This window comes from Lissotriton vulgaris, chromosome 1_1 (assembly GCF_964263255.1).
Source record: "Lissotriton vulgaris chromosome 1_1, aLisVul1.2, whole genome shotgun sequence".
NCBI classification, from domain to species: Eukaryota; Metazoa; Chordata; class Amphibia; order Caudata; family Salamandridae; genus Lissotriton; species Lissotriton vulgaris.
The window spans coordinates 1,632,730,577-1,632,746,759 of record NC_141685.1 but is presented as its reverse complement, the minus strand read 5'-3'; the positions used below and the strand labels follow the sequence as shown (position 1 = coordinate 1,632,746,759).

The following is a 16,183-nucleotide window of genomic DNA, read 5'->3' as shown; positions in this document are numbered from 1 at the left end:
TATCCAATGTTCGTGGGTTCTAAGATGTCTTTGATGATAAAGTAATCAGCAGGATAATGATATCCTGTTATGGTAACGGTACCAATTCCCTACTGTACCGCCCGGTTCTATCTCCTTTGTCTTTCCCTTTTTTCTTTTTCCAAAACAAGAAGACATCTGACCACCTGTCTATGGTGCAACTCATGTTTGCATTGTTTTTATGAATTGCTGAGTGGCCTTGTTGTGTGCCAGTCAAGGAGACGTTATGTATTTACTCAGGTGTTGTATTTTTACTTTTCTATGACGAAGAGGCGATAAAACATACACTACAAAGTAAAGGTTTCTTTAGCCCATTTCCACCGCAGTTGGCCTCCACTAGGATCTAGCCTGATTGTCAGCTGAACATTTTGAATAACCGTTTTATCTCATTACATAGACCGACAGACTCCAACTACTAATGATGTTACCTTCTCTGGGAAGTACTCGTTGGTGGCAGGTAGAATGTGAGCAATAAATGGACTGTCCTTGATGTCCTCGTCATCACATATCACATGGACAGCATACTCCCCAGGCTCAGTGGGCCAGTAGCGGACATCGCAGGACCCGTCTCCCTTGTCATCGCACTCAATCTTAGCCTGAGATGGCCCCTCGATGGAGAATCCTAAAAGGAAGGCGAGGCAGGAATGAAAGCAAAAAGGTAAAAGATAAGAGGTTGCGCAATTCACTCACGATGCATTAGTGAGACAGTAAATAATAAAATAGATTCTCGTCTCCCACTTAGTTCGATTTTAACTTAGGGACCATTCTAGGATACCTACATCTGCTGTCTCTTACAAATAAGAGCCTAATAAGGTTTATACTGGCAAAAAGTGACCCTGATGATAAAGCATGCCACCTAGCGTGAGTGGGGAGGCCTGTGCTCTATTGAGATATACAATTAGAGTAATGTAACCTCGCAAAGTTCTCACTGTATGGATAACGAAAGTACCTTTGAGAAAGACAGTCTTTAGGAAGGTAAAAACTCTATAAACCTGTTGCCACAAAATGTAACCTTCTCCCTTACCCAGTGTCCCCACTTCAGTTCCAATGGCCTCTACTACAAAATCTGCTGATTTGCCAACGACTCCAGTCACCAGGCCAGGACCCCATGCGCGCACCTTCTGTGTCCCTGCTTCTGGGCCCACGAGCACTTCAAACGGACTATGTGGAAAAAAAACAATAAAACAGCAGTTAGAAAAGGGGGCTACAAGTTTGCAAAATATGCAAGTTTACAAATTATTTCTACAGCATTGGCACAAAACAATAAATGTTTGAGCAGCACCTGTCATCTTGGGTTAGTCTCTGCAGGCCAACACCTGTCACTGTGAACCATCCTGGCCATCCTGTCAGCCATCTTGGTTCAGCCTCTGCCTAACTGTAACCTCTGTTTTGAATGTGTTCCTTCACACCTGCTTCAGCGACCTGGACTACATCTGCATCTAGAAAATCTGCTATGTGAACACAGCGTTGACCCTTGGTCTCAGTATACTGTACATGTCCAGTCTTTAGCCACTCAGTGGCCATTGCTATAAAGAACAATTATTTACATACCTAAGCCTGATCTAGTATGAGATTCAAGGCTGACTCTCTACTGCCTTGTGTAACAATTGGATGCTTTGAGCAAGCTCCAAAGTGTGGCTTTGAAAGTTCTGTTTCAAGCAACACTCTGCCTACCTGTAAGCTCAGTCCACTTCAACTGTTGCAAGCTACAGGACTTTGCCAAAAAGGCAAATTAGAAACAGAGAACAGGGATCTGTGACAGTCAGCTGATCATCTAGACAAATGTCTCATATTTCCTCTTCGTTGTTCTATACCCATGTATCAAGAAACCCATGATCACAATCCAAACAAAATGGAACCTTAGCCATAAGGAGCATGCAAACGATGGCTTTCTACGCTGCACTGTACCGGGCTTTGATGTGCATTGGCCAAGCATGAGCCACCAGAGATGAACAAGACAATCTCTTGCCAACCAAAAGTCAAATACACTGCATCAAGAGTTCCCTTACATCATCTTCATTATATGCTTGGACGAAGGCCACCAAAGAGGAATTTACCTTCGTGGGATGGGATGTCCGCCCCAGGTGATGGTGACCACGTATTTTCCAGCAACAACGGGGTAGTAGTCACACTCGAACACACCGTCCCCAAGTTCACGGATTTTTACTGGCTCCTCTGTGCCTTCTAAAAGAGAAAGGGCATTGGTTTCAGACTATCAGGCCGTTCTTGGAATGGAAACGCTCACTGGACAACAGGTTACGGTTGGAACACTGAATCAGTCGGTTGTTTAGGAAGGGATATTTTTCTTACCCAAGAACAGACCAGTTTAAGGCTCATGCCTAATTCCAGGTGTAAACATTGCTAAGATCGACCTAGTAAAAGGCCATAACTGGGTGAGTGTTAGTCGATATAATGTTAGAAAAGTATATACAATGCCACTTGCTAGCTAATGTACTGGTGCCAACGAGCAGTGACCCTGTGATAAGAAAGTTAACAAGGGAAAGTTTCTCGGGCAGAATGATTGCACACTCATACTAAAGAGAAAGACATTAAAAAAATATCTTGATGGTCCTGCATGATGTTTTCAGAAAGGACCGATGCTTGGCAGCCAATATGGAGCGATGGTTTCAATAGCAGCTGATGACGCACCTGGGATCAGAGAGTTCGCCACACTCTTCTGCTAGAGGACAGATAGTCCCACTGGGACAGGACAGTGTTTCCTTCCCATGACAGGTGCACGTATCGAGGTGGACAGCATGTTGTGAACCTGATTGTGTCCTATGCATTGACCTGCACGTCATCAGTTCTGACCCAAACTTACTTGGCCCTTTGACGGAGACCTTCAGCTCGCCGCTGCCCGCTCCCTTAGTGTAGACTTTGAAATCCGCCACTTCTTTCACCCTTACTCCCTTGGGCTGAATACCACGGCCAGAAGCACGACAGGCGTTGGGATTGCAAGCTGTAGGGCAGATGGAAAGACAAACGGGTTATCATCGCTTTCTTAAAATTAAAAATCAAAGTAGAACATAACTAATCTTAACCATGAGGACACAGAGAGCAGGAACATGCACCTAACTCCAGCGAAAGGCCTGGTGTTAACTTTATCATTAAAGATACCACAAGCAACCCCAGAGACTGCCAGTATGATGATAGTATGGATCCAGCACCTGCCAGAGTCCAGGGGACAGATCCATAGAGGAAAACAACACATGCGGCATCTGTGGCTCATAGAGCATTGTGTCATGCACCCAACATCAAAGGGAGGCTTGAGGAGGTTTCTATAACTGGAACCACTACAGGACACCAGCGATAGACCTGGGGATAGAGCTACAGCTGAAAACTCAACTCCCAAAACTGGCAATGCATTCACATGATGCACCCAACACCAGTGAGATCCTGATGATAGATCTATAGCCCACGACATAGCACACAACCCCAGTGAGTAATGTGAGAGTAGGTCTATCACTGAAGACACTGCATACTACCATAACAACTGCAGTAGGATGACATTATGCACCCAACACAATTGAAAAACTCAAGAACACATCTAAATTTGAAGGCATCACACACAGCCCCAGTGATTGTCAAGGTGATGATTTCAAGCACCCAACACTAGTGAAAGACTAGAGGTGGAAACACCACACCTGGCACCATTGACTGACAATGCATTCACACCATGCATACAATACCAGTGAGAAACCCAGGGATACATCTATAGCTGAAGATGCCACAAATGGCATCAGTGACAGGCCATGTGATAATAAGAAGGACCCAACATGACTGAAAGACCGGGTAATAAATGTGTAAGTGAAGACATTGAACCCATTACCGGTGACAGGCAGTGTGATAGAGGGGTGGGCTAAATAACAGCCACAGACTTTGTGATGAGACTGTTGGTAACACCACATACACTATGGTGGTGAGAAGCATACAGATGAAGTCAACCCTGCACAAGTGATGGGTATGAGGAGAACGTTAGACCCCCCCAAAAACAATGACAGGACTGTTGACGGTACTAGGCACACAACCGTAGTGAGAGCCAGATTTCACCAGACAACCAATACTAGTGAAGAGGTTCATGATGAAACCAGACATCCAACACTACTGACAGGCATGGTGGGGACACCAGAACCCCAAGACTAGTGAAAAGCCTGGTGATGGCATAAGACCTCTCCCTAACACTAGTGAAAAGTCTGGTGATAGCATCAAGACAACAGGCTGTGATGACACCAAACATGCAACTCTAGTGACTAGACCGATGAACACAAGAAATTCCCAACACTAGTGGCTACTTGTGATGAAAACAGACATTTAACACTGAAGAGAAGCCTGGTGATGACACAAGGCGATTTGCATTATTGATAGACCTGGTGATGACATTAGTCACTCAAACACTATTGCAAGGCCCAAAGACAGCTCACCTACTGATGGGAGGATACCGGCACACAAACTAATGATAAACCCCACACCGTACAACAGAGAATGGTCTGTGATGGAACCATGCCCATGCTCTAAACTATTGGCAGGCCTGGTCAATACAATACAAAAGATACCTTCCTGGTCAAATGTATGCTCGCACATGCATGCACACACACACAAACATACATAGACATGGATGCAACAGTAGTAAGAACTAGTGACCATAGGCTCACACTAGTTGCAGATCTGAAGGCAGCTCAGTAGCTGACACACCAGGAGCTGTGAACATTCTGTGACATGCATTCTAGGTACCTGCAGAGAACCCCAGTAGACATACGCAGATTGGCAACTTTCTTTCCGTGAAAGTGAACTAAACAGCTCACCCTCCTATGACTCCAGATATATCTCACAGGAAGTGCAAAATTCAAGGTGTATCTCCGCTTCAACATGCGCAGAAGGCCAAATGCGCATGCGCAAAGTTCAAGCACATGCCTCTTTGTACTGCAAGAGAGCGCTCAGCGGCAAGTACTGTTCGCTTTCCACAGACGTGCAAAGACCAACTACCCGGCATACCAATTGTTTTCTTGAAACATACATGAGAGCAACAGTCAACGATCGTGGGCTTCTGTGTTTGGTGAAAGGAGGCTTCTTCAGCAGTCACTGTGGCAGCACTCAAACATTACACTATACCTGGGTATTCACTGTTCTGTTTCCACCTGTGGTTCTGAGTATGTATCAGTGTCCCGAGTGATATTCATCTCACCCTGTTCCTCAATAGTGCATGCAGGCGAATTCACCCATTCCTGATGTCTTAACACATCTCCCTCTGAGGTTAGTCCACCGGTGGATGTTGCATGTATGTGCTGAGTGTTTTCGACGTGTATTGTCTCGCACAAAGTGACATACACGTACCCTCGCCTACACCGAGGGAGGGACCAAAGTAGTGCATCAATTTCACTGGATGGAGTAAGGTTGCGCTTCATCTGAACATGCCATTTTACTGAAGTGCATAAGTAGGGTTAGTGGACTGAATTGTCCTTTATTGTCTCTGGATCTCTCTAGTGTATTTTTCTTAGATAACTCAATACACTGATTTACAGTTGAGTCAGGGATTTATTGGCAGACCCCCCTGCCCCCAAGACAACAGACGCATTTCACCATTAGGGCTACCTCAGTGTGTGTGTGTGTGTGTGTCTATATATATATATATATATCTGCAGCGTGAACAAGGGCATACCTTGCCAGAAACGCGTAGCTGCTTTCTGTTGTACCGAATAAACATCGATATGCTGATGTGACGTGGTCCGTCTCCTTCCTGTTTGCTGGTGTGCTGAATGTGCTGAGCAGGCGCGGGAAACACCGAGAAATCCAGAGGAGTCACGTGGTTTATATATATATATATATATATATGTATAGTGCCAGAGTAGGTGGATTCTTTTCTAAAATGTGACAGAAGTGTTCTCTTTTGGAGCCTGCGGAGATCCATTGGCAAGGAATACTTGTGAATAGAGTGTAATATTAAACACATCAATTCTTGGCTGCTAGGTTTAAGGGAGACCCCGAAGGACACATTCCTGAGCTCACAAGTCAAGCGCAGCTGCATCGTATTGTCTGAGGAGCTCTGCTTAAAATACACAGCCTGACCACATCACTTCTCTCGGGGGTAATGGGGTGGAACGTGTTTTTAAACAGTGCACTTAGCAGATCTGACCCTCGCTTAGAGAGCAGACACACACAGGCCTGGCTCTTGAGCTCGGTTTAGAGAGAAGCCACGCGCAGATTGGAGCTTGAGATCAGAGAGCAGGCACACTGAACCAGAGATCAGAGAGCAGGCACACTGAACCAGAGATCAGAGAGCAGAGTGCACACATACACACACACACACACACACACACACACAGAGCGAGAGATCAGAGAGCAGCCCAGAGCAGCCACCCTCTGATGGAGATCAGAGAACAGCCCGCACTGAACCAGAGATCAGAGAGCAGGCACACTGAACCAGAGATCAGAGAGCAGGCACACTGAACCAGAGATCAGAGAGCAGGCACACTGAACCAGAGATCAGAGAGCAGGCACACTGAACCAGAGATCAGAGAGCAGGCACACTGAACCAGAGATCAGAGAGCAGAGTGCACACATACACTCACACACACACACAGAGCGAGAGATCAGAGAGCAGCCCAGAGCAGCCACCCTCTGATGGAGATCAGAGAACAGCCCGCACTGAACCAGAGATCAGAGAGCAGGCACACTGAACCAGAGATCAGAGAGCAGGCACACTGAACCAGAGATCAGAGAGCAGGCACACTGAATCAGAGAGCAGAGTGCACACATACACTCACACACACACACACAGCCAGAGATCAGAGAGCAGCCCACACTCTGCTGGAGATCAGAGATCGGCCACCCTCTGATGGAGATCAGAGAGCAGCCCACACTGAACCAGAGTGCAGAGTGGACACACACACACACACACACACAGAGCCAGAGATCAGAGAGCAGCCCAGAGCATCCACCCTCTGATGGAGATAAGAGAAGAGCCCACACTGAACCAGAGTGCAGAGTGCACACATACACACACACGCACACAGAGCCAGAGATCAGAGAGCAGCCCAGAGCATCCACCCTCTGATGGAGATCAGAGTACAGCCCACACTGAACCAGAGTGCAGAGTGCACACACACACAGAACCAGAGATCAGAGAGCAGCCCACACTCTGATGGAGATCAGAGAGCAGCCCCCACTGAATCAGAGAGCAGAGTGCACACACACACACATACACACACAGAGCCAGAGATCAGAGAGCAGCCCACACTCTGATGGAGATCAGAGAGTAGGCACACACCGAACCGGAGCTCAGAGTGCAGCCACACACAGAGCCATAGGCTAGACACACACTGGCCTGAGCTGGGAATCAGAGAGCAGCCACATTTATTGCAGGAGATTAGAAAGCAGACTCGCTGAGACCTCACTCTCAGCTGGGTTTAGGGAGAAGCCGTGTGCAGACCAGAGATGGTGATTGGAGAGCAGCCCCACTCTACCATTTCCTTCTAGTTCAGTTGAAAGCCCTCTGACGTGTAGGCCTCCTTTGACTGTCATACTTGCACCATAATAATTCCGATCTCACCAGGCCCCAAAAAACAAAGCTCTCCCACAGCTGTGGCATGCTTTCAAGAGCATTCATGAAAAAGCACCAGCCTTTCTTAAAGATGCCCTCCATCCCTATCGACCTCTACGCAATCTTAGATCTGCTGATGCTAATCTCCTGGAAGTAATTAAAACTAAAAAAGCAACTTGGGGAGATAGATCCTTTGCAGTAGCTGCTGCTAAATTATGGAACACCATGCCAGGACATCTAAACAAGCATTAGAAATGCAATAGGTCTCGCAGCATTAGAGTTAGTGCTTTTAGAATTGTTTATGGGTTTTTTTGTAAATCTTTAGCATGAGGTTGAGGGTGAGTGAGGGTGAGGGGTTGAGGGTGAGTGAGGGTGAGGCTGAGGGGTTGAGGGTGAGGGTGAGTGAGGGGTTAAGGGTGAGGGGTTGAGGGTGAGTGAGGGGTTGAGGGTGGGTGAGGGGTTGAGGGTGAGGGGGTGAGGGTGAGTGAGGGTGAGTGAGGGTGGGTGAGGGTGAGGGTGAGTGAGGGTGGGTGAGTGTGAGTGAGGGTGAGTGGGGGTGAGTGTGGGTGAGGGTGAGGGATTGAGGGTGAGGGGTTGAGGGTGAGTGAGGGTGAGGGGTTGAGGGTGAGAGAGGGTGAGGGGTTGAGGGTGAGTGAGGGTGAGGGAGGGTGAGGGGTTGAGGTTGAGGGTGAGTGGGGGTGAGTGAGGGTGAGGCGTTGAGGGTGAGTGAGGGTGAAGGTGAGTGAGGGTGAGTGAGGGTGGGTGAGTGTGAGTGAGTGTGAGTGAGTGAGTGTGAGTGTGGGTGAGGGATTGAGGGTGAGGGGTTGAGGGTGAGGGGTTGAGGGTGAGGGGTTGAGGGTGGGTGAGGGGTTGAGGGTGAGTGAGGGGTTGAGGGTGGGTGAGGGGTTGAGAGTGAGTGAGGGTGAGGGTGAGTGAGGGTGAGGGGTTGAGGGTGAGTGGGGGTGAGTGAGGGTGAGTGAGGGTGAGGGGTTGAGGGTGAGTGAGGGTGAGGGGTTGAGGGTGAGTGAGGGTGAGGGGTTGAGGGTGAGTGAGGATGAGGGGTTGAGGGTGGGTGAGGGTGAGTGAGGGTGAGTGTGAGTGAGGGTGAGTGAGGGTGAGGGTGAGTGAGGGTGAGTGAAGGTGGGTGAGGGTGAGGTGTTGAGGGTGATTGAGGGTGAGGCGTTGAGGGTGAGTGAGGGTGAGGGGTTGAGGGTGAGTGAAGGTGAGGGTGAGTGAGGTTGAGGGGTTGAGGGTGAGTGGGGGTGGGTGAGGGGTTGAGGGTGAGTGAGGGTGAAGGTGAGTGAGGGTGAGTGAGGGTGGGTGAGTGTGAGTGAGGGTGAGGGTGGGTGAGTGTGAGTGAGTGTGAGTGTGGGTGAGGGATTGAGGGTGAGGGATTGAGGGTGAGGGGTTGAGGGTGAGGGGTTGAGGGTGAGGGGTTGAGGGTGAGGGGTTGAGGGTGAGGGGTTGAGGGTGGGTGAGGGGTTGAGGGTGGGTGAGGGGTTGAGGGTGGGTGAGGGGTTGAGGGTGGGTGAGGGGTTGAGAGTGAGTGAGGGTGAGTGAGGGTGAGGGGTTGAGGGTGAGTGGGGGTGAGTGAGGGTGAGAGGGTGAGGGGTTGAGGGTGAGTGAGGGTGAGGGGTTGAGGGTGAGTGAGGATGAGGGGTTGAGGGTGGGTGAGGGTGAGTGAGGGTGAGTGTGAGTGAGGGTGAGTGAGGGTGAGTGAAGGTGGGTGAGGGTGAGGGGTTGAGGGTGATTGAGGGTGAGGCGTTGAGGGTGAGTGAGGGTGAGGGGTTGAGGGTGAGTGAAGGTGAGGGTGAGGGTGAGTGAGGGTGAGGGGTTGAGGGTGAGTGAGGGTGAGGGGTTGAGGGTGAGTGAGGGTGAGGGGTTGAGGGTGAGTGAGGGTGAGGGGGTGAGGGTGAGTGAGGGTGAGGGGTTCACGCTCTTTTTTTCTGTTTGGGGGCTTGGCACCTCGAGCCGCCGTGGGGGCACACTGTCCATGCATGAAAGGCATAAGTGGTATCATTCTATTTTCTTTCAGCCATGAGCTCCAGTGAGAGACACCTCTATGAATTACTCCCAAACAGAGTCAACAATTTCACGGAATACTTTAGTTTTCTTGAAGCTCAGTCACCCTAAATTACATATGCAAAACCGCCAGCAAATGTTTCAATACGTGCTCAGAACCAAGATGAGGGGCTCCCAAATGTTCTTTTCTTGCAGCCTACAAGTACTCTTTAGTGCAAAAAGGATTCCACCTTAGATACACTGATTATGGAGGAAAACATCTCCCATTTTAGTAAAGAGCAAGAAGACCCAGGTCAAACTTGTGAGGAGACCGAAGGCAGGAGCGGGATCTGGTGCAAATCTGGTGCAAATTGACATGAAAGTAAAATATACATAATTGCTCATTCAGATGTTCATCAGCAGCCAAACAATGACTATATGTTCAAAGTGTATGATCAGACTTTGTACTCCCTTCAACCAGAGGGTGAGTAGGTTTTGAGGACACAATATTGTGGCAGGAATAACGTGAATGCGTTGGTGTTCGAGTGGCTTCCCGGACATGGGGGAAAGGGCGTGATTGTGAAGCACTGTCTAGGTGTTTCTCCTGTGAGCAGTTGTAGAGTGTTGGCACTGCCCATCCGAGCACAAAGTATAAAAATATGACTATAGGTGCACCTTGTTTTTCTAAGTCTGGACAATGTACAGCAGTTACTTTATTTTATGGAGGGAAGAGAGGGGAGGGGGGAGGAGAAATGCGACACGGCGCGAGGGGAGGGGGGAGGAGAGATGCGACACGGCGGGAGGGGGCGGTGCGGCTCAAATAAACAAACTTGTGAGGAGACCGAAGGCAGGAGATGTTCTGCGGTTTTATTTTTCGTAGGGAGGGGGATAGTTCGCCTTATCTGAAGACACCAGAACACACGAATCCAACGGAACTAAAGATTGCATCTATCAGGGCAGGGTGCTTATATCAGTCAATGCTATTTTATCAATGCGAACTCTTTATCGTGTCTTTCTTCAACGAAGCCCATGCCCCGCCAATATGTCTGTCAAGACAGCCCACGACTGCAGAAATGTGGAGCCTTTTATCAACCACAACATGCCCCTGGTAAATGTCCCTCTGACCCCAAACGTTAGGTCGTCACGCCAAGCCTCAGTTAAAACAAGCCTTGTAAAAACAAACCATAAAAAGAAAAGAAGCCAGTTGTCTTAGGAGAAATCCTGGGAGAGGGGTATAAACACTCCACAGGGCTGGCCCCGTCTCCGCGAGGCCGTTTAGTTTGTTAACAATAATTTCCTAATACACCAAATCACCGTCGACGCAGCATGACAAAACGGCTTGTTTAAAAGAGAGTCTGGTTACGGCATTTTTGGCCTTCACTTACCACTAACAATTTAATCAGGGGCTGGAGCCAGCTCTGAGGTAAACGTAGTCTAGTCTTTAAAACAAACAAGAAAGGGTGGAGGGGGCAGGGGAGGAGGGGTCCGGGGAGGAGGGAAGGGCCAGAGGGACTTGATGGGAGTGGTGGGGAGGAGGGGGAGGGTATAGAGAGAGAGAGGAGGAGAGACAGGACAGGGGGAAGCAGCAGAGACACGGCGGGTAAAATAAACAAATAACACGGCGGGCAGGGGAGGGGGCGGAGAGGGGGAGAGGCGTTAGACGGAAGGAAGAGAGGGGAGGGGGAGGAGAAATGCGACACGGCGGGAGGGGGCGGAGGGGTAAACAAAGACGGACGTGCACGCGCCCGTGACTTTTAAGGTCAATGCGCATGCGCATAAGCTTAATGCGCATGCGCATTGACCTTAAAACTCACGGGCACTGCAAGGAATCGCCACGATTCCTTGCAGTGCAGATAAAGTGTGGATAACTCGCAATAGTCTCGCTTTGCTCGATGCGCATGCGCATCGGCAACAGGCGAGACCTAAAAATGCTCCAACATTATTATCATTCAGGAAGCAGTTGAAGACGTGGCTGTTCAATTATTAAATCCCTTTATTCCCGGGCCCAACCTTCAATTTTTTCTGTCAAAGCGCCAAGACACCCTTGGGTAAACGTGCGCTTAACAAATTGCATAAAATAAATAAATGCTGTAGCTTTGCCTTAGGCGCCCCATTCAAGTTGAGTCCTCCACCCCTAGTCCTCAAGGTATCAAAGGGTCTTGTTTTATCATAAAAATCACATTCACCCAATACTCCAATACACAGCTCATCTCCGACTGCTAGGGTTTTCACTGTCCCATGGCATTCAATCTGAACTAAAGCCATGGTTCCCAGCTGTGCTCCTGTGACCTTATACTGTAGTTGTGCCTTGAAAATCCCCAACACCCAATGCCCCGATGTACAGCTCTTCTCCTGCTACCTCAGCAGGTGGCTGCACCATGATAACCCTTAGAATTCTAAGGGCCTGAGTCACAAATGGCCTTCGCTGTTGTGGTGGAGGTCCCACAGTCGTGGGGGAGTCTCCGCACTCGGGTAGAAATCTTCACAATGAGAAATCTCATTGCCAAGATCCTGCCCCGCGTGCGGAGACTCCCCCACAACTGCGGGGCCACCGTCATGAGTGTGGGGGCCCTTTGTGAAACAGGGCCTAAGTGTGAATATTATTTTTTACTAAATGTGTGACTACTAATTATCCAAAAGTGATCTTAATGCCTTTCATTTACTTGTACAGTACCAACAGGTCTCAGCAGTCCAATACTTTGAACAGAAGACCTCTCTACCTTAAGTTCTTTTTATATGCACCACATGAGGGACATGCTCTACCTCTCAATTGCTAAGAATTCAAGTCATTTACCGTCTGTGAACACTTTGTTAATCACAGGGTCTTGGAAATTACTATCATGTTAGCACCAATTTGTAAAGGAAAGATAACCCTGCTGCTGGCAGCCCCTACAGACAATTCTGCATTTAGACTCTATGCCAGCGGACATTACTCCTGTGGAGTCTACCATCTAAAATGACAATGGATGGCATTTGACATCACTGACATATACATTTATGCTATATAGGTCAATGATGTTTCATAAACTACATTTTATATTTTCCCTCGTATGTTTCTCTACACATAAAAAAATAAAAATGATAATTTGTAGAGTGCCTGGTTACTCCATTCGGAGTGTCCTCGCGCTAGGATTTCAGAACCACAAAAGCCCAGAGCCCAGAAACGGAGACCTAGTTTATGTTTGTCAAAAAAGCCAAGTCTTAAGCTTCTTTCAAAAAAACAGTTCTGAGAGTTCCTGTCTCAGATCAACACACCACATTTTGTCAGCCAAGAAACTGAACAAATAACCTCCCATACCTGCTCTTTCTACCCTATATATCACAGTGAGTGCTGCTTCTGCAGATCCAAGACATCTGCTGGTCGTAAGGACTTGATAAAGGGATGAAAATATCGGGGGACCTTCAAGTTCAAGATTTTATGACAGAAGCATAAAGCTTTGAAGGATGTTTTTTGTCTGATTGGAGGCCAATGTGGTTTAGTGACGGTGGGGCCTAATGAAAAGTATATAGGGAGGTGTAGCAGCACTCATACTGAGGCATATTGTACCCTTTAAAGCATCCGTAAACTGCCTTGGTGGCCCCAAGATATAGCACATTATAATAGTCCAGTCTGGAGATCAAAAGGGCCTGGACTACCATCTTCCTGGCAGCTTCTTGGAGGAGACCTAAGATCTTGCATTTTTTTTCAAATGCCAAAGCAAACCCTGGCAAGACTGGCTATCTGGCTGTCAAACAAGAGAGTATTATCGAACCAGGTACCCAGGTTCTTTACTTTCTGCTTAGGAGCTGGTATTAGCGCTAGAGTGCCTGGCCACCAAAGGGAGGATCAGATTGATGGCTGTTTCCCCAGAACTATGATCTCGGTTTTCTCAGCATTCAGCTTGAGGTGGCTGTGGTCCATCCACTCTGTGGTTCCAAGGAGACAGGATCTAAAGCTGGCTGCAGATATTCCTTCATCCTGCATCAAGGTGATGATTAGATGTGCATCATTGGCGTATGACATGATTTTGACGCCATAATGCATAACTGTAGTAAACATGACCCTGTTTTATCCCCTTTTACACAGGATGGGTGCTTGCAATTTGATTCTAAAAGCACCCAATCTCTGATCGTTCACTCTATGCATTCAATGATTTGTGAGGTTTTAATGGCAATGAAGTGGTGGTGGCCTGCTTCATCTGAATTTAAAGCAATTAGCTATAAAAGACGTATAAGGTAAAGTAGAATTCTGACAACGTATTTTTGTATCTTTACATTTAAAGTTGAGAGTTTCTGTGACTCGATTAGCTATTTTTGGGTTTTTTTTACACTGTACAGAAGGTTATTGGATTTAATGCACTGTCATTCATACTCTATCATATACAGCAGAAAGGGATCGCACAGTATTGTAACCTTATATCAATTCATAATCACGATGGGGTTGCAAAGCAGTCCAATTTGTATTTGGTTTTTGGCCTCGCATTCAAACATGGTTCAGTGGCTCCAACTGTATACACTGTATGTAATCACACAGACGTAATGGTAGCTTTGACTAAGGAAGCGGTGATAAGCAACTGGTGAGAAAACTACATATATGGAGTCAACCCAGGAGCAACAAAGGAGGCACTGTTAACCCCTCCCCTGCTGATGACGGAACCGCTCCGTCATCAGCTACAGTTGGGCTGTGCTGATGACGGGGCGGTTCCGTCATGGCCCGACCGCCGCGCCTGCGCGGTGCTGATTTCGCGCCTGCGCGGCAGTTGTATTGAGCGGGGCGGGTCATGACGGAACCGCTCCGTCACCAGCACAGCTCAACCGCGGCTGGTGACGGAGCGGTTCTGTCACCAGCATGCGGCCGCCCCGCCCCGTTAGCGCTGCGGCGGAATAGCCGCTGCAGCGAAAGGGTTAATAAACCAGTGCGGAGTCAACCCATAAACAGATGAGTTCCAACCCTGGAAACACTTTTGAGTTACCAATGAGTAAACAGTATGGAGTCTACTCCGAGGACCAGCCATTAATTCAGACTTCAATCCAAGAGATGTTTCAGTCCTCAAACGTGCGACTAGAGTAAATACTACATGGATTTCACCCACACGCGAAATAGCCTCAGTCTCTCTGAAGGTACTGTAAAGCAACCAGTGAATATGCTAAATGTAGTCAACCCAGAAGAGACAACGTCCCAGACCCACCAGAGGAATTTAGAGCAACTGAATTAAGTACTAGATGAAGTGACCAAGAAGCCACAGAGGCCCAACCCAGTGGAGGCACTGTAAAGCGGCCAATGCATGTGCTATATGTGGCCCACACAGGAGCAATAATGTCCCAGTGAGTGAAGCAATCTGTCGTTAGTCTGACAAAACGACTGCTCCTAAAAGAAATATATTTGGGAATATGTAGGGATTCACGGCAGCTGTGGCCATGAAGTCATGATATGACAGAGAGGGACTGGCAGTCAAGAATAAAGAACAGTGGAGACTGACTGACATCAGTGTTAATTGCCATGCCACCCACATGGGGAACCAACAAACAAAGGCAGGACAGGTACTCACTGCCTTAACCAATGTGGGTGCCCATTTGTCTCCATATGTATGTGTATGTCTGTGTGTCTTTTTGTATGTTTGTCTGTCTGTCTTTTTCTCTCCTGCTGACACTCCTGAGTAGATGATACTAAGGCCTCCTAACATGAGTCTCAAATATCTCACGAGCAGACTCTGGCTTGGCGATAGTGACTCAGACACAGGTATCCACACTTATTTAAGTTGAGCAGGCAAAGGGGGAGCAAACTGAAACAACCTAGGGAAAACAGGGACGTGGACGCATTGGCATGAAGTCGCAAACAAGCAGGAAAACGAAGACATAAAAGAAATCCACAGGCCATAGCCGAAAGCACCACAGTGTCAAAGAATGCCTTCAATGATGGCAGGCACAGGCCAGCAGGCTGAACTCCAGCCCATACTAACTTGCTTTGCGTGGCTTGGGAGGAGGCTGGGGTGGGGCTTTCTTGGCCCTGTCGGCTGGCGGGGTACGGATGGCCTGAGGAATTATCTGAATAGGAAGGACACTGGAAGGTGGTGGCACAGGTAGAGCTAAAGGAGGTTAGAAGAAACAAGAAGCAGAGGGAAGTGTAATTCAGGAGAAGCATGGAGTGGTGGATACAGGAACATCACTGCATGAGCATACCAGGCGGCACACTGCCACATTTGAATGAACAGCTATTCATCCTTTCACATGCAAGCCAGGGCTCACATAAATGCATGCTCACAGCCACATATTTACACATGTACACTGGGCCTACATAAAGCTTGCAGGGACATATGCAGACAAGCTCATAGAGGTACATACACCCAGGCTCAAGGAGTCACATGCAGCCAAGCTCACAAAGTCTCTTGACTCAGACCCACGGAGGCACGTTCACCCATGATCAGGGAGGCACATGCACCCAAACTTGCTGAGTTACAGACACCCAACACATGGTGAAACATGGACCCAATGTCACAGAGCCACCTGCATCCAGGGCTCTACAGGCACATGCACACATACACACCTCTAAAAGGTGTATTGAATTATACCTCCCTGGGCGAGGGCGTGGTTACATCTAGATCACATTTGGATGAAAGAAGGCCCTTTTCTTATACTATTTCTAATAAT

The 16,183-nt window shown here is 48.1% G+C and overlaps 1 protein-coding gene across 4 annotated transcripts in view; it reads right to left on the bottom strand.

Moving 5' to 3' along the window:
- Window positions 1-16,183, bottom strand: part of FLNC (filamin C) — a 211,156-nt gene that overhangs the window by 89,711 nt on the left and 105,262 nt on the right. For 2 of the 4 annotated variants that reach the window (XM_086918860.1, XM_086918861.1), the window contains exons 9-13: window positions 15,496-15,621; window positions 2,840-2,977; window positions 2,076-2,202; window positions 1,043-1,179; window positions 447-640 (exon numbers count right to left, since the gene is read on the bottom strand). In XM_086918860.1, the coding sequence (XP_086774986.1) occupies window positions 447-640; window positions 1,043-1,179; window positions 2,076-2,202; window positions 2,840-2,977; window positions 15,496-15,621 (722 nt within the window). The remainder of the gene's footprint in view (window positions 1-446; window positions 641-1,042; window positions 1,180-2,075; window positions 2,203-2,839; window positions 2,978-15,495; window positions 15,622-16,183) is intronic. The other 2 variants (XM_086918862.1, XM_086918863.1) reach the window with 1 other exon arrangement.